The 26,150-nt window shown below is 42.8% G+C and overlaps 1 protein-coding gene across 3 annotated transcripts in view; it reads left to right on the top strand.

Annotated features, from left to right (window-relative positions):
* The window catches only part of ptprk (protein tyrosine phosphatase receptor type K), a 91,722-nt gene extending 66,960 nt beyond the window's left edge, over window positions 1–24,762 (top strand). The window contains exons 11-37 of one of the 3 annotated variants that reach the window (XM_053445112.1): window positions 1,858–2,040; window positions 2,507–2,626; window positions 2,842–2,951; window positions 3,131–3,332; window positions 3,421–3,526; window positions 3,825–3,897; window positions 4,132–4,254; window positions 4,700–4,774; window positions 4,887–4,923; window positions 8,588–8,723; window positions 11,668–11,697; window positions 13,855–14,015; window positions 16,591–16,778; window positions 17,011–17,098; window positions 17,220–17,296; window positions 19,091–19,127; window positions 19,227–19,324; window positions 19,422–19,538; window positions 19,635–19,789; window positions 19,884–20,019; window positions 20,840–20,989; window positions 21,731–21,904; window positions 23,185–23,316; window positions 23,420–23,545; window positions 23,679–23,842; window positions 23,935–24,070; window positions 24,340–24,762. In XM_053445112.1, the coding sequence (XP_053301087.1) occupies window positions 1,858–2,040; window positions 2,507–2,626; window positions 2,842–2,951; window positions 3,131–3,332; window positions 3,421–3,526; window positions 3,825–3,897; window positions 4,132–4,254; window positions 4,700–4,774; window positions 4,887–4,923; window positions 8,588–8,723; window positions 11,668–11,697; window positions 13,855–14,015; window positions 16,591–16,778; window positions 17,011–17,098; window positions 17,220–17,296; window positions 19,091–19,127; window positions 19,227–19,324; window positions 19,422–19,538; window positions 19,635–19,789; window positions 19,884–20,019; window positions 20,840–20,989; window positions 21,731–21,904; window positions 23,185–23,316; window positions 23,420–23,545; window positions 23,679–23,842; window positions 23,935–24,070; window positions 24,340–24,393 (3,188 nt within the window). In that variant the 3' untranslated portion in view covers window positions 24,394–24,762. Of the gene's footprint in view, window positions 1–1,857; window positions 2,041–2,506; window positions 2,627–2,841; window positions 2,952–3,130; window positions 3,333–3,420; window positions 3,527–3,824; window positions 3,898–4,131; window positions 4,255–4,699; window positions 4,775–4,886; window positions 4,924–8,587; window positions 8,724–11,667; window positions 11,698–13,854; window positions 14,016–16,590; window positions 16,779–16,998; window positions 17,099–17,219; window positions 17,297–19,090; window positions 19,128–19,226; window positions 19,325–19,421; window positions 19,539–19,634; window positions 19,790–19,883; window positions 20,020–20,839; window positions 20,990–21,730; window positions 21,905–23,184; window positions 23,317–23,419; window positions 23,546–23,678; window positions 23,843–23,934; window positions 24,071–24,339 lie in introns of all 3 variants that reach the window. The other 2 variants (XM_053445111.1, XM_053445113.1) reach the window with 2 other exon arrangements.
* Window positions 24,763–26,150: the final 1,388 nt, after the last annotated feature.

The raw sequence follows: 26,150 nt of genomic DNA, 5'->3' as shown, positions 1-26,150 counted from the left end.
AACATCTAAATGACTTACCAAACCTCAAATCTGTATTCCGCCCCCAGCTCTGCGAGTGAGTGCACGTTTGACCTTGACAATGCATTCTTATTGACAGAAGTTTTATTAAGACCTGCACACATACACACACACACACACACACACACACACACACAGGCACCTACGCGCGCACACACACATGCACACGCACATAAATAAACCTTTACATGCTCGGCTCAGATTTAATCTTGATTCAGTCACAACCCGAAGCCTCTCTGTGTGTTTGGCCGTGCATGTGAGTTACTGTGCATTTGAGCGTGTGTGTGTGTGTTTGTGTGTGTCTGTGTGTGTGTGAGTGACAGCCAGATAATGGGCTGTCAGAACAAGCGACAAGTTTGTGTCCTTGTGTTGTCTCCCCCGAGAGAGGAAGACCCAGGGAAAAACAGAAAATGAGACGAGACGGGGGCTGTGGAGAGACTTGCATCTGTATTTAAAATGAGATTTTCATATATGGGAAGGACTGCTGGGGCAGGAGGGCGACGGCGAGGCAGAGATAGAACATCACCAGGTGATAAAAATGATTATCACCGTGAATTAAATCTTGTCAGTTCATTACAAGGAGCAGTAAACAGAACTTTTAATTAAATTTGTTTTGGTCGCCCATGGTTGTCCAGAGCCAATCTCAAAGATCAGTATCAGAGTTAATCAAGGCATATTTATAATTGGCTCTTATTGATCCAAAATGAATTGCGTGTTCTTTCGGGTTCTTTGTCACGATAACCTAATGCCCCAATTAACAAAAAAAAATATTCAAAAAATGTCTTAAAACATAGATAAAACTCTGGATAGTATCCTGAAGTTTTCTGGAGGGGCTGCATGTGAGAACACACATATCAGAGTCTCTTGCTCAGGACGTTCTCCATGTTTTTCCTGCCAGCCCCAAATTAAACCAACACCAGTTTCGATGTGTTGTAAACACAAACACAAAACAACACTTTTCAAGCCCCAAAGTTTAGCTCCACTTTTTTGAATACATGTCAGGCGTCACACACTCGCACACACATGTGTACGCTGCACTTTAACTCCTGTAGATCAAGTGGTAACCGCTGTGTGATTAGCAGAAGGAGCAGTTTGTCCTGTGGAGTAATAGCTGCCTCTTTGATTGAGAGATATCTTTTTTTTTCGAGCCGGAGAAGTGGTTCCCTCCACTCGAGAAAAATCGTTCTTATGCAACGATTGATGGCTGCCGAAGATAATGGCTTTCCTGCAGAGAAGGGCAGGTCCTCCATGCAGATGGGGAGCCTCTAGTAGCTCCTCTGCGTGAGGGGGTCCCACCCTCACTGTTGAATAGCTGAGGAAACCACCAGTGGTGCGAGGATGTACGGCCATTTACATCTCAATGCCGGGCTGTGTGGCCTGGAGTCGCTCGGCTGGTGGGATGTGGAAGGGGGCTGGGAAGGAGGTGGGGGGGTTATTGATCCAGTTAAATGAGCCAGTTAAGGTAATTAAAGCCCCAGGCCGGCGGGAGAGGAGATTATATTGACTATAACAGTCCTGATTACACATAAAAGATGGAAATCAAAGACGTGCCTCGTAGAAGTTATTGCATTTGAGGAGCAGTTGAATGGCAGCGAGGAGCCGGAGAGAGATGTTAGTAAAACCCTGGTTTTATAGAGGGAAACAGTTGACTCAGCTTTTTCTCTTGGCAAGACCAAGTACATTTGCAAGTACCGTGCTCATTAATTACAAACCTTCTAAAGTTTATTGAACTCTCTTCTCGTGTGGATTCATCACAAAATGGTCAAATGTTTCCAGTAAAGGCTGCTGCTCCTCGACATGGTGGCTGACCTTCCCTCTGTGTTTCCCCTCTTCCTGCAGAACCCATGAGAACCCCCAAGAAGCTGAAGATCGCCGAGACCAGGTCCCGTATGATCGCCGTGGACTGGGAGTCACTGGGTTACAACATCACCCGCTGTCACACCTTCAACGTCACCATCTGTTACCACTACATGACGTCCAGCAACCGCAGCAAGGCCGACTGCCTGGACATGGACCCTAAAGGTACGACCCAACGTGTTAATGAAGATTTACTCACTGCTGTTTTATATTATACAACCAAACCTAGGAGGGTTTTTAACTAAATATATTTTTAATTTATTAATTATTGATTAAATGCCAATTTAAAGTCTGATTAATAAGACAACACCTTATTTATGGACTGTGGATTCTCAGTGGGATCATTGATTCTATGTTAATTTCAGATTTATTTTATTTTTTACATATATTAAAAGCACAACTTCATAGATATTCAGTCCTTGAAAAACAGGAAACCGAATATTGTTGGACATTTTATCAATCTATGCTAAGAACAACTTTTCTTAGCAAGAGCGATATTAATGCAATTTGTGCTAAAACAATTCAACGTTGATTGATTAGTAGGCTTTTTACTTCCTTATATTGAATATCTTTGGTTGTTACACTAAATCAATAATAAATAATCGTTAAACATGTTTTTTTTCCTTCTCAGCACCACGCCACCTGGTGGGAAACCTGCCGCCCTACACCAACGTCAGCCTGAAGATGATCCTCACCAATCCAGAGGGACGGAAAGAGAGCGACGAGACCGTCATTCAAACTGATGAAGATGGTAAATGCCTGTTTTCTATCCGTAGAGCATGTTTACAGGTATTTTCACATGTGAGGTAACAGATGCTGTGGAATAAAGTACAAAAAGGAGTTGTAAATTAACACAGTTTAAGATTCACTGTTGTGTGTCTTCCTGTCGTTGGTGGATCTCTTTCATTCTGAAGATAGTAACCCATTTCCTTAATTGATTAACTGTCTCTGTGTATACGTCAACAGTTCCAGGTGCAGTTCCCAGTCAGTCGCTGAAAGCCACTCCATATGAAGACAGAATTCTGCTCTACTGGAAGGAACCGACCGAACCCAATGGAATCCTCATACAATACGAGGTACTGACTCTACCAGTAGAGGGAGCTGATGAGGGAGATGATGAAGGAGATGATGAGGGAGATGATGAAGGAGATGATGAAGGAGATGATGAAGGAGATGATGAAGGAGATGATGAAGGAGCCACATGTTTGGAAACAAATATTAAAAAACTTGTTTCTGTCTTTCTGCACCACCTCAGATCAGCTACATCAGCATCCGTTCCTTCGACCCCTCGGTGCCTCTGCAGCGGCCGGGTCTCACGGCGTCTCTGCCCTCCAACGCCACCAACCACCTGTTCCCCCAGCTCCACCCGGGCGTCACGTACCATCTCTCTATACGAGCGTCCACCTCCAAAGGATTCGGTCCCGCAACCACGCTCAACGTGACAACCAACATCTCGGGTAGATAATGAGATTTGATTGTTAATGTTGTAATATCACGTTTAGATAGAAAGCAAAGTGATGTTTAAACTCTGGTGCTCATTTTCAGCCCCGACAATAGACGAGTACGACGGGTCAGAGGCTTTTCTGAATGAAACTGCAACAACCATCACTGTCCTGCTCAAACCTGCACAGGCCAAGGGAGCTCCTATAAGGTACGTGTGTGGTTAGAGTTCATATTTCCTATCTTTGGCATTAGGTCGGGTTGCATATTGTCCAGTGGGGGGGATTACTCTTAATGTAAAGCATAAAGGAAAACAACAACAAATACGCTGCACTTGTTATTTTCTAGGATTAGCATGGGATCAGATTACCACGTAAACATGTAACTACAGAGCTTGTTTTTGAAATTAGAGTTGATTGATATCTCATTTTTCGTTCTATTGTCTTTTGTATATGAGTGTGTTGAAATAATTGAAATAATGAAAACATTGTCTGCTTGTGTGTGTACAGTGCGTACCAGATTGTGGTGGAGGAGGTGAATCCTCAGCGGACTCGACGCCAAGCTTCCTCCGACTGTTACGAGGTGATTATTAATCTGTTTCTACAGTAGATGTAAGAACACAGGCCATCGAAGCTTTTCTATTCAAAGCTTTTCTATGTTTTTTATTTGGAAACATACTTCTCCACTGCAAAAAAAGTTCGATTTGAGAGTGAAGTATCTTTTATTTTGAGAAAAAACTTTTCAGAATTTCATTGATGTCGTTTTATTTACGTCAGATCTATTAACATGTTGTTCTCCATAAATCATCTTCCCCAGGTCCCAGTGTCCTACCACAGTGCGTCCAGTGGTGGATCTCCGTATTATTATGCCGCCCAGCTTTCCCCCAGCAGCCTGCCTGAGCCGCTCCCCTTCACTGTGGGCGACAACAAGACGTATCAGGCAAGTTAGAAAAGCAATAAATCATAGTTAAATCACGAGATATATGATACAGAGGGAAGCACTGTGCAGCACACTCACAATAGAGAAGGAAACAAACCTGTAACCGTTGATTTTCTTAACTCAAACAACTGCAGTTCACCCAAATGAGATATAACATGTTAAAACATTTGCGTTAGAGATGCTCAGAGTTTAAATTTGGTAACTTTATACTTTGTGTAGTGTTTGCGTTGAGCTGAATTGACTGTCGGCACAATTTTACATTTAATCAATAAAAATAAGTTGTCATTTGACACGATGTGAGAAAAACACCTCAACAAACAAACAAACAAACGAAAGGGAAAGAAAGTTTTTTCTCTGTAGAAGATTTACTAATTAACAAGTGAAATCAGTGCCTGTATTTCACTTTATATAAAGTCGATAATCCCCTTTACGTTTTTATCTGCAGGGTTTCTGGAATCCTCCGCTGGCTCCGAGGAAGAACTACAACATCTACTTTCAGGCTGTTAGCAGCACAGAGCGGGTAAATGAACACGTGACTACTCTTATTAACATATGAAGTCTCCGTCTCTTGGTTTCATGCTTCACTGTGTTCGTTTGTGGACTCATTGGTCTTAATGTGGCTTTTTCCTCAGGAAACTAAAACCCAGTGTCTGAGGCTGGCGACTAAAGGTGAGAGCACAAATCTCTTTTAAGATCAAATGCTTCAAAAATGTCTAGAGTTTTACATATCGCCATGTATCTTGTTTGGTCGATGTGTATTTGGTTGAATTCCTGAGTGACATATTGCTTGATGCGGTCACTGTTCATAATCTTATCAGTCCCTTACCTCTGAATGGAGTGGTGTTTGGCAGAGATGAGTCTGTATTAAGAGTATTAGAGAAGATAAGATTATATCTGTGCTTGCTAGAGAGTAAAAACATGTTAACATCATGTATGTCTATCTGCACATTTAACCGGACCTGGAGTTTAACATTTCCTGCTTCTCCGAGTAGCCATATGTTTATAGATTATCAGACTGGCTTTAAATGGTGCGGAGTTAATCCCCGGGGCAACCTCGCACAACTATACACATGCACAGAACACACACACACACGTGTACACAAACAGTGTTTTCAGGAAAGATGTTCAGAAATGTGACGGATCAGAGTTTAGCCGCGCGGAGTAAGAACGAGGATAAACAGAAAAACACATTAACGTGTTTTCATTGGAACTGATGTGTACAGATGTGGAGTTGTGAAGTGGAGAGCTTTTAACAGAGGAGACAATTTGATGTTGACGTGGATCATAATGTAGAACACAAGGGTAACGTGTCACTGTCTGTCAAACAACAATCAACTAAGGCTGCGACTATTGATTAGTTTCAGGATTATTTAACCAATAATTGTACAGTTGCTATTGAAAAAGGCTTTATCAAAACATAAAAATATAGAAACTAAATATATAGAAACTGAGAAATCCCCATGTTTCATGAGATGGACCTTTTTAGCATTTTGGCTAGAAAATAAATAAATTATAAAAGAGCCAATTAACAGCCAATTCATTTTTATCTGTCAAGGAATTGACTCATCAACAAAGCAAGTTCATTTGGCTAAAACCAGCTGAGAGTTAAAGCAGCATCATCATCACTACCATCTGACATCAGGGGCCTGACCATAGAGAAGCAGTTACTGGTGCCTGTGCAGTAGTTACTGGAACAGGTGGTTTCTTCACCATTAATCTGCCAGAAAGAGACACCGCTCTGGTCTCTGGTCTCTGGTCTCTGTGGCCTGAGGGCGTCTGAGTGAAGCTCAAAGCCTTTAGAGAGGATTCTAGATTTTTTTTTTTAATAACCGGGAGAAAGACGCTCTAATGGACAGAGAGGTCGGACGACTGTCCCTTCTTTTTTCTCTGTCCCTGTGTGTGTGTGTATGTGTGTGTGTGCATGTGTGCGCTCAACCGTGTGTCCGGGATGGAGGATTAAGTGATGATGGTCCTATTAGGTCATCTGGGGTATTGTGTATTGTCATTGCTGCCTCAGGGTGTTTTGTGTCGGTGTGTGTGTGTCGGTGTGTTACTTGTTGTTATGATTGTTAGTGTACTGACCTGGATAATTTCTGCAGACATTAAGAGCTCCCGCCGACATTATGAGGTCAGACTCAGAACCCTGTGAAGTTTGTTTTTCCTTTTTTTGTTATATTTTGTCTCGTCCCTTATATTCATGAAATTACCAAAGGTTTCTTGGTCAGTTATTAAAGATGTTTAAAACAGCAAATGTTATGCAAATTGTATCCATTAAGCAAACCAGATTTTTTTTTACTTTGTTTAATGTACAACCATTATTAATTTTCAGGATACATTTACCAAGATATTCAATTTTTTAAGGCAAATACTGTTGCTGATACAAAATGTTTTTTCACAAACTCGTGCATAGAAATTAATAAGGATATATTTTGAGTTTTTTATTTTGTATTGTGACCATGAAATATACAAACAAAGCAGGAATTGACTGAATTTTTTTATTTCCGCTATTCAGAGCGGAACAGAAATAAAAATACAGAATATTATTATCTTATAAAAGCAATTTTTCTTCGCCTGACATTACTGCTCATACTTCATCCATCATTCCAAACCTACACTATGTGCCGGGGTAATATTGTTGCATAATAACTGTGGACGAGCACATGCCAAAGACCTCAGTGCCAGAAAAACATTATAACTCCACAATATGTTAAGGTCACAATATTGAGAGATATAAAGAGACAGAGGCAGATTATTTTTTATCTTGTTGCTATTCAGCTTTTTAGAAGTGGATTATTATTTGATAGACGCATTGCATTATGTTGAGTTTTGTGCACGTCTTTGTGTTGGATTATCATAATGCATGATAATGTTCTTATGTCGCAGTATGAACTGCTCTGGCGTTAGGAGATCAGATCACTAAGTAGAGCTCAGAAGCATGAAAACAGATGCTCTCTCGCTCTCTCTCTCTCGCTCTCTCTCGCTATGATCAACAGGCTTTAACCTCAGTCTGCCTGAAAAAAAAAAAAAGGATTTTTCCAATCTGACAACATTTTGAGAGTTGAATCAGGAACTGAAATGAGTTTGAGTTCATATAATACACAGAGACATTGAAGACATTTGCCGTGTTGGACATCTAAGGTTAAATCACATTTTCAAATGAGTGCATGACGCCAAGGATAATCTGAAATACACTGAAAAGATGAAAGTTCCAGACACACAATGAAATAACAGCATTTCTTTATGCTTACACACATTGTCCATTGTTATTTTGTTGTGTGTCTGCAGCTGGCAGGAGGTGGAGGAGGAGTAGGTGTGCAGAGTTCACAAAATGTACTGTTAATGTCAATATTTCCATCTGAGTCAAACAAGCCGCTCAAACAAACCCTCTCACTTTATTTGCATCGTGACGTTTTCCGTGACATTTGTCTGACTTCGCTCTACACTGAATATCTAGAGTCTTGATATTTACCTGATCTCCAGCACAGGCCGGATTAAACCTCCCTGATTAAACGGCTCATCAGGACCGGCTCCATATCGCACGCTCACCACTTTCCCGATGTGAGGGCATTTTGTTAAAGAACGTCTTCGGGGAGAGATCGTCCCTGAGGCCTGTCGCTCAGGTGGCAGTGTTTGCCAGGTGCTAGCCGGAGGTGACGCTGGGTTGTGTAAATACTTCAGAATAGAGCCAAGATCTGACATTATTTGTGTTGTTGGCTCACAGACTGTGCCGTCTGAGGGAAAATTCAGAAATGTGGAGACGGTTTAGTGAGCTGAAGCTTCAGGGCTCCTGGAAAGTTTATTTTACTGGTGGGTTTGGTTTTTACTGAGACAGAAGGTTTGTGTGATTAGAAACATTTTTCACTTTTTCTTCTTATATCATAAACTCACTCAGCTACAGGAAAACTGAGACGCTCAAGCTTGTGAAACTGATTTCAAATGTTTGTTTGATTTTTCGGATGTTTCTTTCAGTTCATTAAACTCATTCTTTTTTAGCTTAAATACTTAATTTTAAAAGATGTAATCACGGATTTAGTGGTGGACACGGTTATTTTTTCAACCCTGTCCTTTTGTTTGATTGTTTGTGAGCAAGATTACACAAAAACTGTGAAACTTTGAAATTTGGTTCATTTCGATTGATTGTAAGGAGCCTTGGTGGAGGTATGGGCTTTACTCAATGCAAGTTCATGGATGTTTTTCCTTTTTAAATCTGGGATGATGATGTACAATGAAGAGCAGATAAAATAATTAAAATCCCCAAAAAGTATGATTTTAGTTCAGTTCGATGATAAGCTAGAAGCTCAGGCTTGATGTTTTTCCTACTGTCTCTTCCTAGGTGCTACCGAGGAGCCGGAAGTCATCCCCGACCCGGCTAAACAGACGGACCGGGTGGTGAAGATCGCCGGGATCAGTGCGGGGGTTCTCGTCTTTATTCTGCTGGTGTTGGTAGCCATCCTATTGGTCAAGAAGAGGTGAGTGACATGACATCACCGTGACCTAATGAGGAGTTTGACGAAGTTCACGTGAACAGTGCTCCACGTGCACACCCCGACACGCATGCAGATGCAAGAACACGTGGACACACCGGCGTGCGCCTGAATCCATTTCTCTTGTTGTGTGTTGGTCCAGTATTTGATGTAGTAACGCCATCTTCCATCCATCCACCATTAACGTTGATCTCCCCTCAGAACCGGTCTCACCACTGACATGTCGCAAAGGCTGAAGGTTTATTCTCCACCAGATCCACTCAGAAATATATTTTCTAAAATCAGGAACTGCTGCTTCACTGTGGTGTGATTTAGATTTGAGGTTTATTCTTTTTTTATTTCTTGCACACTACAGCTTATGAAACAAACGAGACTAAACAACCGATCAGAGCAGCTGGTGAAATCAATCCTCAAGCAGAAGATGTCAAGTCACTTCACCAGAGGAATGGATTCTGGGAAAAAAAAGACATAAAAACGTCCGATAGAAACATAGAAGTAATTATTTGAAGCCTGTGGAGAACACAGCAGTTCTCTCTCATTCAGTGTAATAAAGTGCAGGTATAATTCAGCCTTGTTCAGAGAAAAATAAAAGAAATAAATAAGTGAACATTAATGCTGAAAGAATATTTAGAAACATCAGTGTCTCCTCGTTCTTCATCTCTGAAGCATCTCGAGGTGTCGGAGGCGGTTCTGGTGTCTCTGGAACGTTTCTGGCCTCTGTTAATTTGGTTCAGAGCTCCCCCATGTGGTGGATGCACAGTATCACAACATGAGCACCACACACAAGCTGAATCACACAGGTCCTTTTTTAAGCAAAGCAAAAGACAATAGTGTGAAAACAACCTGCTGTTATCTCTGTGTTTCATCAGAATGTTTCTCAGAAAGTATTAAGAAGGTGAAGATTAGAGTAAACGTCCTTTTTCTACACTTAAAGTATTTCACTAGTGTTTGTTCACGAAGCACCAGCAGTTGTTTGGTGTCTCCAGAAGCTGTTTACATGAAAGCAGCATTATTCCAGATGTTTTACAGAACTTAAGCTGCCTCCTAGTAAAATGTCAGAGTGAGACCATGTTAGAATCTTAAATATACAGTCTATGGTTAGAATACACAGGGAAGTATCAGCAAAATTAAAATGTCCACACCCCACTTTTCTGGATTATTGGCTTTATTAAGAAAACAGAGAGAGTTTTCAGTGTCAACCTGAGTGACTGAGGTCAGATGAGGTTGAATTTGTACACAAACACATTTAATACTGAAGTGTGTTTGTTTGCAGTAATTATCTCTCCCTTAACACGGTCGCTCTTCTCGTGACTGTTAAATTAAAAGCTGATGTCAATGGAAATTAAGTGCCTCATTAAAATGAGAGTAATTAGCAATTTAATTCAACAGACACATTCATGTCAAGTCTTTTTTGATTTCATATTATTATGAAAGGTAATTGTACTGTGTAAAGTTAAATAAAAATAATTTAATTGGACATTATAAAAACTTCAATATTAATCATGATCAATTTTGGCAGACGTCTCCTTCAGGAAACTCTGGATCACAGGATTTGGTTTGAATAGTGAAGTGTCACATAGAACAACCAGGAAAACTCTCTGTCAACCACCGATCCCAGTCTCACTCAGCAAACCAAAAACAATTAGACTTTAAATTACAGTCAGAACTGAACTCTGGTCACTGCACTTATCTGCTCCTGCAGCTCCTGACGTGCGTATTTCCATTCTAATGCTCGTAATGAATTCATGTGATCCGGCTCACGCAGCTCGAGTGTCAAAGTGTAATTGTCAGTGTTAAAGTGAGGCCCTGAGCTTAAAGTGTAGCTTATAAATACTGTATTTATTGAGGAAGCCGTCAAGTATTTGAAGTAGGAGACATATTATCGCCTGTGTTTGATTTCAAAGTTTGCGCTCAGTGGCCTAATAACCTGTTTGACTGAACATTATCTGTCCCTGGAGGATTTTAGGCCTTTTGATATGAGTAAGTTGTTCCAAATTGAGAGATAATGCATTTTCAGGAGGTGGTAACTGTTGTGTAAGGAACCGAGTTCAGTGTCTGTTGTTGTTCTCGACCAAAGTGAAAGAAGCTCAATCATTTACCTGAGCCTGAGGCAAGTTCTAATCAACGTTAGCACCACATCACTAAATATTCACCAGACCGCCACAGGAGGACTTGGGATGTAAAGCTTTGTGTTGTTATATAATACGCAAGTTGATTTTTGACATGTTGATCTATCTACTCACTTAAAAAAGAGCATTACTGTTGGAAATGTAATATTTTTGTGTAATTTACGAGGATATATTCGATTGTGCTGCAGCAAACATTCATCAACATATAACATAACACGAAGTGAAGCCGTTCAGTCGTTCTCTCTTTTCCACGAAGGTTTCTGGGGAGATCAATCGTCATCGTCATTGAACCTTTACAACTTTGAACAATACTGCATCTTTAAAATAGTGGGACATGATGACATCACTATGACATCATGCTTGCTTTACAGGAAGCGAGCTGCGTGCTGTTACAGCTCCGACAGCTCTGAATAAATATTAGGGGTCAGCGAGAGTGATTGGCTGATCGGGGCTAAAACCATGATTAGGTTTGAGGAAGCAGATTTGAAAATATTGCATGAATACTTTAAATACAACACCCGAAAAGGAGAGGAAGCATGCTGATAGGTTAATCCTGATAGTTTGTTGTTATCGTAGTAATACTTTTAGCTTGTATTATAGTATTTATTCAGCATTAAAGAAAGAAGGGCCCATAGTAATTACCACAACCCCTTGCATGACCCTCAAGTTGTAGCAATCGAAAGGTGTTTTCTTCTGTTTCTGTTGTTGCTGGTTGGGAACAGGACAAGTATTGTCCTTATTTGCATATTCATGACCCTTGTGTCTCATTCTTTGCTTTCTGATTGGCTCACAACCCCCAGGAGGACCTACTATTCATACTCTTATTACCTGTAAGTAAACAAACAATCAGCTCACCCAGCCGCTGGTACCTTATTGGGCGAACTCTTAGTGGCTAGTTGTTGTTATTCTTTTAAAGATGCAGTATACTTTTTTCAAGACAAAACACATTTTCAGCTCTGACCAACCAACCAACCAGCCAAAGCCATCCTCATTGATGCCTCGCCAGGGTGGGGGTCAATTCACTCTCATGTCAGTCAGTTCTACACTCTAATATAATCACATTTTATACGATACCCTTAAAACATCCAGAATGTTTTTGGAATGCGAATGATGATGTTTTTACCGTCATAAAAATCCCATGAAACAAACCAAAGTTGAATCAGTAGCTGATGAAATGTCGTCTTTCACCAAAGGGACTGAACTGACAGTGAATTGGCCTCAGGCCCGGTGTCCTCTACATGCTCCAAAGTTGCTCTGAAGCAGGCTCATCAAGGCCAAAGTTGGCCACAAACCCGACACGGGCCTTTTGCGTGTTATTTGAAAAAAGAATGCTGCACTTGTGACTTGTAGCTCTTTGTGTGCATGTAGTCATGTGATCATCCATCCGCCCATCAAGTCACAGGTATCATGGTAAAACTCTGCTGCACGTGCACAGTGGGTCTCTTCACTGTCGGTGGAAACCAGGCGGCTCCTCCATGTTGGGACTCACGGGGTCTGGTGTTGTGTTGGTAGCTCTGAGGTTCTTCTTGTGTTTTGGGGACATCCTGCTCTTCTCTGTCTCTCTGTGACCAAAATAGATCCACAAAACCTGCACTGACTTTAAAAAGAGGTGGAGAACTGTTCACCATCAACATGGAAATAGAGATTAATGAAGCAAAAGCAGCACTGCCACACATATAAAGTCATTATTACTGATGCATTTATCCCCTTTTTAAATCTTGTAGTTAGTTTGAAACCCCCTTAAGTTAATTTCAGTTACTATTACTGGTAGTTTAATCATTAATAATGAATTATTAATGACATTTCCCCCCCCAGCTCTGGTCACATCCATTTCTTTATATCTGTTTCTTTGTCTCTGTCCTCTACAGTTTGTACAGTTGACAGAAAATGGTGGTGCATAATTCAAACTCTCCTTCTCAACGCTTTTCATGTTTTTTTGTGAAACGACCAATAACACAAACTGCTTCACGTGGCCAGCGGTTAAATCTATGTTTTCTGCTGAGTGTGTGTTTGTGTGTGTGTGCGGTCTTGGAGGTGGAGTTGGTGTATTTTGGGGTCAAGAGGTAAAAAAAGACACAACAAACCCACACAGCATGCATTCTGTGTGGGAAGAAGTCAGTTTGGCAACGACCGAAATTTAATATTTTTTTATCCATCCTTCTGTTCATTAGCTGCCGCCATTTTGTCTCCCAGCTGTCGAGACATTCTTTCAAAATTTGCGTTTGGACTCAAATTGTAATTCAAGCGAGACTCTAGTTTTTCTCGAGCACAACATGAAAAACATCAGTTCACCAGTAGAGATTACCTTTGCTTTAATAGAGCATTAGTCCCCCCCCCCCCCTTGCTGTTGTATTAATGGGATTTATCTTCCATCTTTGCTGTCAGATGAAAACCAAATTTATATTTTCCTATTTTTGTGTCTCTCTTATATTTTATATTTGCTTTGTTATGAAGTTTAGATTCAGATAACACAGACACCTTGTGAAATTTAAAAAATTATGAGTTTCGAACGACCAGAAATTGATTTCATTATAAAATTAGTGTGATGGTTGAATTCCTCTGACAGCTCGTCTCTAGCACCGAGGTTGATGACAGGTTTTCCCTTTGCTTCTTGACCGTAGGTTTTAAGTCATTTCCCTAGATGCTGTTTTCCTTTTGTTCCTATAACCTGTTTAATGCTGCCATTTATAAACAAGACTCTCCTCTACTTTCCTTGCTCGATCTCTTCCTCTCTTCTTCTCTTCTCCCTTACCCTCTTCTTCTCTAAACTCTGCATCTTGAATCAGAAGCCTGCAGCCCCCAGCTAAGCTACTGTTACCAAAAACAAAGACATAAAGATTCGAAATCACACAATACATGAAGATCTGAACATTTACACCCAGTAAAGCTGTGTTCTGCAGGCTGGCTGATGTTTGTGTTTCTATCTGTGAGATGCCTGACTGTGTCCGTCTCTGCCCCCCCCCCCCCCCCCCCCCTCCCCCCGACAGGAAACTGGCCAAAAAACGTAAGGACGCCATCGGAACCACACGGCAGGAAATGACGCACATGGTGAACGCCATGGATCGCAGCTACGCCGACCAGAGCACTCTGCACGGAGAAGACCCGATGGCCGTCACGTTCATGGACTCGCACAACTACAACAACAGATGTAGGTTCATAAGCAATGCTGTTATTAACCTTTGACCTTTTAAAGTGGGCCCTTTGGCATCTGAATTGTAGAAAGGGTTAATATTCTGGTGTGATATGTGAACGAGAGAAGAGTGCATCATCTGCAAAGAAATTAAATGAATGCATAAGAAGTCACGGCTTTACCGGACCACACAGAGAAGATTGTAGATTGGTTTTGCCAATAAAGGTATAAGATGTTGTATTGGAGAATATCTAGTGCACCAGGGGCTGTACAATACTCCCCTGGTTCTTTGGGAAGCATCTAAATCGCCGCCCCCCTTTCTGGTCCTCCTCTGTGTTTGAGTTCTGCTGAAATTGAAAGCGTCTCCTCACCATGTTTCCTTCTACAGTGCCCAACGACCCTCTGGTTCCTACCGCTGTGTTAGGTGAGACCTCTAGCATGGTTGGACAAATCCCATTCATCACCAGAAACGCCCTGTAGCGATCACCCATCAGTGTCATGAAGCCCCCCCCCCCCGCGCTTGTAGCCCCTGTCCTGTGTGTCCCTGTGCGTCATTCCATAAGTCCCACTGTGGCTGTCGGACCTGGTCTAAGCCTCCATTACATCCTGCTGTGACTCGTGCTTCAACATTCATTCCTGTGCAGGTGGATAGTTTGGTTCGTTAGAAGTATCTGTACGTTGTATTTAATCTACAATTAAAAGTACTAAGTGTTTAAGTAAATTCACCGCAGTATTACCACAAATGAGAAACAGCAACTTTCTAAGAGTTGTCTCAAAGGAAATAAGTGCGATGGATTAGGATATCTAAGGGGAAGCTAAACTGTGTGTTCGTCTTTTATCTAGTTCTTCTCTGCCTCCCACTGCCAACTTGTCTGTGTAAAACATGGCCAGTACAAAACCTCCAGCAGCCAAGCACTTCATCTGTCGCCCTGTGGTTTGCCGGGGTTCAATCACTCCCAACTCCATCCATGAATTCTGTCTCCTACCGAGCGTTATTGATATTCACAGTAATCACCACCGTCCTCCCTCAGAGACCTCATTATCTCCACAGCGCTGCGTCGTTTCAAGGCACGCCATCATCTCCTGTCCCAAATAACGACAGCGACTGACGCTTGAAAGGCGGAGGACAAATTTTCACGTTGGCGCCACCGATTAAAATCTGTGACATCAAGTGACGGCGATCAACTTCGGGCCTGCCGCTCTGCGTCTTAGTTTTTTTTAAAATTTCCAATGTGCTGGATCGAGACGTCTGCCTGAGCGTGAGCCATCTGCGTCAGTCCCCAGGCTGGTTGTGTTGGCCCAGTCTGAATATCTGAACCGTGAAACCTGTCGTTTTTTTGCCAAGTTGGGATACTTCTCCGGCTCGGCTGCAATGTGTTTATCTGTCGCTCACTCTGGAGTTCCAACGTGTCTTCGAGGCATCTGCAATCCACCACGCCACCAAACTGTGTTAATTAACTGTTTCATAGCTTCTGATACAAAATGAAGGCTGCAGTTACAATCTGTCCCGGCCAATCACGTCACACTGGGGGTGGGGTGGTGGGGGGGGGGGACTAGCAGGAAGTAGTGAATTAAGAGGCGGTGTCGGGTCAAGTTTACCGTTAATTGGCCTGATGAGGGCTTAACAAACCTTTAACAATCCGTAATGAGCTGCCGTGTCCTTGGAGCGGAGGGAAGCATCAGCTGGATTAAATAAACAGTGTCAGTTAATGAACTGTGGTGTTGATGGAATCAGTCGCTTGTGCTGGAACCCCCCCCCCCCCCGAGCTACTCCATTATACAACCTGTCAGTCTTTACATTGCCACTGTCACCTCCCATTACCTCCCACCGCACGGAGATACTGGAAGTGCCGCAAGAAATGTGACCCTTGAATTACCTCTAATTCTCAAAGTGTTTCTCATTTCTCTGAGTTAATTATGACCCAACTCTGAACTCAGAATTAAATATGTAACTTTCTGCTCAATATAAGAAATAGTTCTATTAGCTGTGGTTTGAATTCAACGAAACCAACTATGACTATGAAGCTTTGGGCAGAAAGTCAGCGACGTGGCGAGATGGTTTCTGACCAAGTTTCTGACCCATTCAAGGTTTCATAGATAATCAGCTGTTCTTGGGGGCCCCTTTCAGTTTGGGACCCCCCCTGGCTTTTCCTGTCCTGTAGTGAAGCCCCTGGTCCTGGTGTAAATCATCTCTTATGTTGTTAGAGATGTCTTTTCAGTGGTCCAACACATTTTGTGTTTGTTGTTACATGTGTTTGCACATTTTCCATTGTTTTCCATCTTTTTCCATCATCAATGTACCTTTGCACTCTGTGTGGATGGAGTAAAGTGGTCAAACTGAACCTGGAGCTGTAACTAAATCCTCACAAACCCCTTTTTCCTCTTTTCTTTTTCTGCTGCTTTGACTTGTAGTTCCGATCACAGGTGAGTACAAAGGGAATGAAACTGACAAAGCGTTGGTTTGATTTGTTGGGATATGCAGAATATTCTGATGGTTTTAGGTCAGAGACACAAGTTTTTAACTGATGTGGGGAAGAGAGAAAATCAGCTTTTGATAAATCATAATTTAACCTGAACTGGTTTCCTCTCGTAGATGAGAACCACAGCGCCTCGGCAGCGGAGAACAGTCGGCTCCTGGATGTTCCTCGGTATCACTGTGAAGGCACCGAGTCTCCTTACCAGACGGGTCAGCTCCACCCGGCCATCAGAGTGGCCGACCTCCTGCAGCACATCAACCTGATGAAGACCTCCGACAGCTACGGCTTTAAGGAGGAGTATGAAGTAAGATTATTATGATCAGGGCTTTTCTTTACACCAGAGCCTGGAGCCCTGACAGAAGGGTGATTGGCTGGTTGGTTATTTATCTCAAGTACAAACCCTGACACGGATTGTTTCAGGGAATCAGAGCAGCTGATATACGACCCTCTATCCCCCTCAGCGCGGGGGGGTATGTTTAAGGATCCATGACGTGTAATTTTCCTTCCCATGTTCTTGTGTGTTGTTGGTGATACAGAGCTTCTTCGAGGGCCAGTCGGCCTCCTGGGACGTCGCCAAGAAGGAGCAGAACCGCACCAAGAACCGCTACGGGAACATAATAGCATGTAAGCAAATCAAACCAGAACAGAGGGGCTTTATGGGAAGATAAAAAGAAAAGGGAACCACTCATTTGTTGCTCTGTCACCTCTCTCACTGTCCCCCCCCCCCCTCTGTGTGTTTCTGTAGATGACCACTCGAGGGTTATTCTTCAGCCCATCGAAGACGACCCCTCCTCCGACTACATCAACGCCAACTACATCGATGTAAGTGGAAACGCATCGAATGCTACTATTGGCTCCCAACGAAACCAACGAAACCACACCCCCTCGCTCGTATGTCAGGCCTCTATACCTTTATTGCGTCTTCTAGTCATCCCATCGTCACCATTTACTCATCGCACATGCAGCACGTGTCCTTCTCGTCTTCCTCCCAAGTCCATTCATTCACCCTTTCATCCTGAAGTTATAGGTTCTTACCCATCCAGATGATTTGAACCACTTCATATGTGATTTACATTAAATGAACAGTAGATTTGTAGTAAATCATGATTTTGGATTAAGCACAGTTTTATAGACATTTATAGATAGCAGTCCTCTAAAGGTGCCAGATTTTTCATTAAATGATTCCTTAAGAGTTTACTAAATTTAGCTAAGCTAAGATAAATGGCTAACCGCTGTAGCTTCATAATTCACCTATAAGCATGCAAGTGGAAATCTTCTCATCTAACTCTCAGCATTAAAGCACATTTTAGTGCTTCCATCTTTTAACTGGACTGTCCATCTATTAATTTTTGTCTAAACACCGGTTATTATCCTTTTTTAATTCATCATGTGTTCACTTATCATCAACACCGGTCTCTCCATCTTTCATCTCTTCATCCTTCAACTTTCATCTTTCATCTTCCATCTTTCATCTTCCATATCCTCCACTTGACTGTCACCTTCACAACAATCATCTGCATGTTGGTCTTTCACGTTGTGCTTTTTTTTGTCATGCTGTTATGCTTATCGCATGCTCTTCTATGACATCATCAACTTCCATTGTAGCTGGTGCAGGCATGGTGCTGCTCACATTGAGCTAGAATCAGAATGAATAGACAGGGCACCACGATGTATCCAGTCAATATTGACTAGGACTAAACTGGAACTGTACTGGTAATAGATCTAATCTGCACCAGTAGTGTTTAGTGAGGTGGTGACCTGACGTCCAGATGTGCCCTTTATATTCATTCTGATTCCAGAGATCATGTTTTATTTTCTGCATGGCCTGTTCAAACTCCCATTTCATCAATGCAGCTTTTCTTTTTTCTGATTGACACTCACTGACATTGTTGTGCTTTCTTTCTTTCCTCCTTCCTTCCTTCCTTCCTTCCTTTCCTCCTTTCTTTCCTCCTCTCGTTCTTTCTGCCTGTGGCTTGGGCTGTAGATTTGGCTGTACAGGGATGTAAGTATCACTGAGGATTCTTTGCATTCATGCCGCTCTTCTTCTTTTTTTTGACACATCCCTCCATGCACCCTCACCTTCACGTGCATCGAGTCACGGTGAATGTACGTTTTGAGTTGCTGGAGCCTCGGCTGCATGAGCTGTTCCTCCACATCTCGACCTCTCACCAGCGTTTCTCACTCCTCACTGTGAGCCGTAAAAGTTGCTTTTGCTTAGTCGCCATTTTTTGCCTTATTACCCTCAGGAGAACCCGCTCGGTGGTTGTCATCGCTCGTTGCTCTTAGGAAGGTGACAGGCAGCGATGCAGAGTCATCGGTAGATTCTGGATCATAATTATTTTTACAGCTTGGTTTTTGAAAGTTCAGAAATGTCAAGTAAAAGTGGAAAAGTCAAATCGCACGACCACGAAATGACCAACTCTCCAAATGCAGTTTTTAAATGAAACTATATACTCTTATCTATACATCAAACATCTTGGAGAAGCTTCGTAATGTCTCTCTCTCGTCTGAAGTGAAAGCAAGACTCGTTTTTAACAGATAACATCTTGCACTGCAGATGTTAAATATCTATTTTTGATGCATATTGAGTTGTTTTTGGTTGTGCTGTGTTTTCAGGGCTACCAGAGGCCAAGTCACTACATCGCTACTCAAGGTGAAACACCACAACACACTCCAACCCATGCTGCCACACACAGGGTGTGAGTCATAGAAAGTGCTGAAGATATATGTGTGTGTGTGTGTCTGTGTGCAGGTCCTGTTCACGAGACCGTGTACGACTTCTGGAGGATGGTGTGGCAGGAGCAGTCCGCCTGCATCGTAATGGTGACCAATCTGGTGGAGGTGGGAAGGGTAAGTTGTGCACACTCCCAGAGAAGAATATGTTTTATTATGATAATTACACTGAATTTGTTTAAATATTTAATCCTACATTCTCTCTCTTTAACAGGTCAAGTGCTATAAGTATTGGCCCGATGATGCCGAGGTGTTCGGAGACTTCAAGGTGACGTTTGTGGAGGTGGAGCCTCTCGCTGAGTATGTGGTTCGCACCTTTACACTGGAGAGGGTGAGTGGTTTTCTGCTACTTTACGTTTTTTGCATCATGTGATAAACTGTCTTCGAGTGTAATTTAACGTTTAAATCGTATTTTGTGTTTATTCAGCGTGGGTTCAATGAGGTCCGTGAGGTCAAGCAGTTCCACTTCACAGGCTGGCCTGATCACGGAGTTCCATATCACGCCACGGGACTACTTTCCTTCATCCGCAGGGTTAAAATCTCCAACCCACCGTCTGCTGGGCCCATTGTGGTCCACTGCAGGTATGAACACATTCTGTATGATTAATATTACCATTAGCTTTATAAACACACACACACAGATCATTTAAAATCTTCCCTCTCCCTCTGTCCGCAGTGCTGGAGCAGGGCGGACCGGCTGCTTCATAGTCATTGACATCATGTTGGACATGGCGGAGAGAGAGGGCGTGGTCGACATCTACAACTGTGTGAAGGCTCTCCGCTCCAGGAGGATCAACATGGTACAGACTGAGGTGACTGCATTACCCATCCTCCATCCACATGTCCATCTTAAGAGTATTCTCACTGTGAGGCCCGGCCCTCTGCATGGTGCAGGCTGAGGTGACACCGCGCCCATTTCACAAACACACACCATCCCTCCACAGAAACCACACAATGTTGTTCTGACCCGGACAGAGGTGAAAAAAAATCATCGTCACTCATCAAGTCGCTTTTTACAGGGATTTGAAAATGTGGTACTTTGGCAGCATCCAGTGGTTGGATCAAGAATTACACTGGGGCGCCTCCATTTTCTATAGTTTAAGCAAATATGACTTTAGGGTTTTAGCATGTTAGATAATAAACATTTTCATATAAAGGGATTTTTATGATAAATTATTATTTCTTTAGTTTAAAGACTTTTAGATTTTTGCTACGGTTGTGGTTTAAACTCTGTATAAAAAGTTTCTATGGCGGCAACACCTTATAAAGAACAATTTAATGAGAAGCTTATTAAATAATGAATTATTATATTCATATCATATTATCAATACATTTTAAGAATGGATTAATACCCCAAGAATATTCACACCCACAGTTTGGAAAAACCTCAAAATGACACTTTCCCACACAGACTAACTCATAAGTGAATTAACTCAAACTCACAGTCATCATCTCACCTCATGACTCCATCTCCCATCAGCCACCTCTCACTCACAGCGTCTGCCTGCTCACTTACATGTGGTTTTCCACCTTGTCACAGGATGTGTGTGTGTGTTTCAATTGTTTGCCAATATCTAAGTGTACTGTGTGTGTGGATGATTTGACATTGTGTTTTGAATTACCTGTCTCCAGGAGCAGTACATATTCATCCATGACGCCATACTAGAGGCGTGTCTATGTGGAGAAACAGCCATCCCAGTGTGCGAGTTCAAAGCTGCTTTTTACGAGCTGATCCGAATCGACTCCCAGACCAACTCGTCCCACATAAAGGACGAGTTCCAGGTAAGATCGGATCCTAATCTCTGTTCTCAGACATTTAAGTGACACAAATCTATTTTTCTGGGTATTGCACATTCAGCTGCTGTGTGTTTTGAAGCAGTAAAAGTGTAAAAACAGGTGAGTTTGTCAGTAGAGATGAATTTCACAGCACAAAACAAACATCAAAATGTCAATAGAAACTTCTGGAGCTGCTCCTGAAGCATAATCCACGTCTCTGCTGCTCGTCTCTGAGCTCAGTGTCTTCTGCAAACAATCATATCTTCAGAACGTCTGAATCCAGAGTTCAGTGTGTTTATCCTCCAGCTTCATCCCACAAGCATCAGTCAAAACTACTCGGACGCTTCATGAAGGCTCATCTGTGCAGCCGCAGCTCAGAAGTTATATCAACACTAATTCTCTGAAATGATCTAAGAACATGTGCTCGTCTTCTTGGGACTCACCTTTGAATCCAAACACACACGTGGATATATCTGTACATATTTTCTAACTCAGCTGTGGTGGAGAAAGCATTCAAATATTTTACTCCGGTAAAAGTACATATATGTTCATAAAAATGTACTCATTGAAAATATAAAAAAAGCAACGTGCACATTTAACGCAATGCATTGTAAAAATGTAGATATTTGCTGATATAAGCAGTATAAGAGAAAAGTACTCGAACATAAATCTACTTAAGTCAAGTACAGATGTAAATGTACTTCCTCACGTCCCCCCCACTCATGTGATCACGTCTCTTTTGTCCAGACGTTGAACTCGGTGACTCCGCAGCCGCAGCCCGAGGACTGCAGCATCGCGTTGCTGCCTAGGAACCAGGACAAGAACCGCTTCATGGACGGCCTCCCCCCCGACCGGTGCCTCCCCTTCCTCATCACGATAGACGGGGAGAGCAGCAACTACATCAACGCCGCGCTCATGGATGTGAGTCTCCCGCGCGCTCACGTGCACACACAAAGCAAGGTCGTGTTATTTTCAACACTTAGAGGAAGAGTGGTTTGGGACATTATGGAAGAAATTATAAAAAAAATGAACGTTTAATGTCTGTGGTCCCAAACTACAGTCACACATTTGTTGAAAATGATACAGACTTCAAAGAGGTTAAACTGATGAAGAAAAACACATGTTCATGTAACACACACACTCACACACACACACAGACTCCCCTCCCTGTTTGTGTGATGCTGTGTTTGTGGTTTTTTGCAGCAGAAGGCTAGAGACAAATCCAGGTTCTGAAAAAGACCAGTAGCTTCTCTGGCCGCCACCCAAACATTTGAACCAGCTGGTTCTGTCTCGACGTGTTGCCTCTGAACCGTGGGGAGAAACATCCACTTGTGATTATCACTGACAGGGACCTGCTATCCCACCTTTAACATCGGATTGGCAGGTTATCGTCAGTGATAATCACAAGTTATTGAGAAATATGCATTGGAGAGGGAGGAGAAGTCAGTACGGGGGGGTGGGGGGGGGGGGGCAGTTTCATACTAATGTTTGAAATAAGACGTTTAATAAATGCATGTTGTGAAAAATGAGACCTGGCTTCTCTCCAACAAAGACGTTGGAGGACGAAAATACAAACAAAATGCTGCAAAACGTTTTGAGTCTCGCGAAGTCAAACTTACCTTTGGCCTCTCTCTAACCAAGCTGTCAGAAGAGTTCCAGGTAATAAGATTATGTGTCAAATCTCCAATATACTGGATTTGTTTCATGGCTTCAGTGTCGTTCCGCCACCAGGTTCATGTTACTGTACACCCCCCACCACCGCCCCCCCGTCATTCACACCCATGTCACATATCTGGCTGCACATGTTCATCCAGGAGGAGTCGGACCTTCAGTTCAGTCAGTTCATCACGTCGACAGAAACTTTAAAAACCTATTTTACTTTTTGACTTTGACCGACTTGAACTGACGGGACGAGAAGGTAACTGACCCCAGTAGATGTAGTAGATGTATTTGTAATGCATGCTCCTCCCCCTCACCTCCGATAGGCCCACTGCATGATCATGTGACCAAAACATCCCCCCTGTTTTAGAAGAGTGCTCGTTGTGTCGTGTTCCACAAACTGTGTCACTCCTCCCTGGTGTTTGTGTGAGTGTATGAGAGATGTAACAAGTAAAGGCATTTAAAGAATATTGTTAAACTAACTACTTCTTGATTTAAGAGAAGAATTAAGGAGCTGATTTGAGTTTCTCTGATTCCTGCAGAGCTACCGGCAGCCGGCTGCGTTCATCGTTACCCAGCATCCTCTGCCCAACACCGTCAAAGACTTCTGGCGTCTGGTGTACGACTATGGATGTACCAGTCTGGTGATGCTGAACGAGATCGACCTGGCTCAGGTAACCCACCACACTAATGTCTTATTATCATTTTTAATAAAAGACATGTTGCTGTTTATTCTTATTTTCTCTGAAGCTGACGTTTGAGTTTCTTTGTTCCCAGGGTTGTCCTCAGTACTGGCCTGAGGAGGGCATGCTGCGCTACGGCCCCGTCCAGGTGGAGTGTATGTCCTGCTCCATGGACTGTGACATCATCAGTCGCCTCTTCAGAGTCTGCAACCTCACCAGGGTTCGTGGATTTACTCTGTCGCCATTTTCCTGCTCTCATGTGGTCGATATGTAAAGTTATTATGCTTCTTAGTCTGGATGTGAATGAGGTTGAGATGTGTCAGCTCCTCTGATTGTGATTTTTTGCTCTCCAGCCTCAGGAAGGCTACCTGATGGTGCGTCAGTTCCAGTACCTGGGGTGGGCGGGGCACAGAGAAGTCCCCGCCTCCAAGCGCTCCTTCCTGAAGCTGATCCTGCAGGTGGACCAGTGGCAGCGCGAGGGGGAGGAGGGCGAGGGAAGAACCATCGTGCACTGCCTGTGAGTAAACTCCAGATATATTCATACACACACCTTCTTTCTCCACGTAGCAAGGGCTGTATTTCTAAAAAGGCGTTTTTCTCTGTGTGTAGAAACGGAGGCGGGCGCAGCGGCGTGTTCTGTGCCAGCAGCATCGTGTGTGAGATGGCCAAGAGGCAGAGCGTGGTGGACGTCTTCCACGCCGTGAAGACGCTGAGGAACAGCAAGCCCAACATGGTGGACACGCCGGTGAGTTGAAGACACGGATAGAGAGAAAGAAACCCCTAAATTACTGATTTGATTATTGATAATATCTGAACGATAAATTCCTGGAACCATTTCAGTTTGTACCTCCATCATATTTACACCCTGGAAACAATATATGATGATTTATGTCTACTTTATTTTTATCTTCATTATTAAGTTTATAGTTTATGTTTCAGGAGGAAGTTGTCAAACTGTCTGTGATCATGTGACCATTCAAACATTGAGTCCAGTGCGTCTGTGTTGATTTCCAGGAACAGTATCGGTTCAGCTACGACCTGGCGCTGGAGTTCATGGAGTCGTCCTAAACAAGAGAGAGATGAGGAGGAGGAGGAGGAGGAGGAGGAGAAGATCGGGAGAACATCCCTTCACCTCCATCGTCTTTGATCCCCCCCTTCTCCCTCCCTCCCTCTCTCTCTCTCTGTGTGTGTGGTGGCCGTTCTGTTACATCCATCCTACACTCGGCAGAACAGAAACCGGCTCCTTGTCCAGTGTTGGTAAACAAAGGGAAACAGGAGGAGCAGCAGCAGCAGCAGCGGAGGAGGAGGAGGCGACCTCCCTCCTTTTTACTCCTTCATGCTTATTGTACAGCTTTTTTGAGTGCCAGCGGGGCCCCTGTATGTTTGGGGCTCCATTTAAATGTTAAGCGTTTCACCACGACTGCCCCCCCAACCCCAGCCCCCCCACCCCCACCCCTCCTCGCATGGACTCGATGCCTCATGCCGTTTCAGCTGCAGTACTCCTTTTGTCCTGTAGACGTCCCCCCCCTTCCCCCCCATGCAAGAGGCCTCCACAGCTTTTTTTAAATAACTGCATCTTTCCAGCGGCTGATTTCCTGGCGTCTCGTCACGATGACGTTTTGTAAAACAACGGCCAAATTTAAGTTTTTGTTTTCTGCTCCATTCAGCCGCAGCTTCATCGTCACCTCGCGTTACGTTTCTGCTCCGAATATTATTATGTGTTTGAGTATTTAACAGCCACTATGTACCCGTTTTACTTTGGTTACACATAGATACACAGAAAAAGAGACAAATATTATATACTTTTGCCTTTTCAATAAAGAAGAAACGAGACTGACGACAGATCAAAAAAACACAGGTTTACATGAGTATTAGGCTGTTGGATTTTTTTATTTTATTTTACAATATCATGAAGTGGCAACTTGAAAAATGTAGGATCTTCACTAAAATGTATAAAAAAGAAAGTGTGCTATGTATCATTGGTTTCTGTTCATTGCTTTTTTTATATTATCATTTATGGATCTACATTAGGAAGCGTCCAAGTCGTCTTTGTTCCCCTAAAATGTCCGAATCAGAAAACTTGAGATTGTTTTGATCATGTTTGTTTCAGGGCTGGGCCCAATGCACTTTCAATTCAGCCAATTCACAAATGGGATCATTTTTTCAGAAACATAAAGATGAGAAACGTGAGACTGAGGATTCATTTTCCATTCATGATTTGAAGAGAATTAGAAGTGACCCCAGGCTTCATTCGTTTTGTGCACTGGTGGCCAACACTTAGTATTTTTTTTTGTGGTTATGTTTTACTTTGCAGCTGATGTTTATTCATAAGCCAAAGACTTTGTGTAAATATGTCTATATGGATAAAGCACATTGTTTGTATTTATTGTTTGTTTACTTGCATTGCTTGTAAGAACAATCATTCTTCATTCCATGTTTACTCTACCAGCAGCGTTTCTTAAACCCGAGGGTCACGACCCAAACTGGGCCGCGAGTCTCTCTCCTCCGGCGCCTTAATGGGATTTAACGGTTCCCCGAGGTTCGAGGCGACTTCCGCTCAATTTGTGTCCGTGAAGTAGAGTTTAAGAGCCGCTGATCGAAGCTGTATATTCAAGCATAGAAATAGTTTTTCAGTATTTAGGTGGAGCTCAGTAGTATTGTCTTGTTTTCACTTATTGAATCTCTGTGACGTTAACGTGGTTTCTTTGTGTAAAAAGCCCATTGCTCTGTTCGTGGTCAGTAGAACATCAAGAGTATTTTTAATAACAGCTGAGATCCCTTCTTAACGTGTGAGTCGGGCTGAGCTGTTTATCTTCACCGTCATT

This window comes from Pleuronectes platessa, chromosome 17, assembly GCF_947347685.1.
Source record: "Pleuronectes platessa chromosome 17, fPlePla1.1, whole genome shotgun sequence".
Lineage (NCBI taxonomy): Eukaryota > Metazoa > Chordata > Actinopteri > Pleuronectiformes > Pleuronectidae > Pleuronectes > Pleuronectes platessa.
The sequence above is the reverse complement of the archived record's forward strand: the minus strand, read 5'-3'. Positions and strand labels throughout refer to the sequence as shown.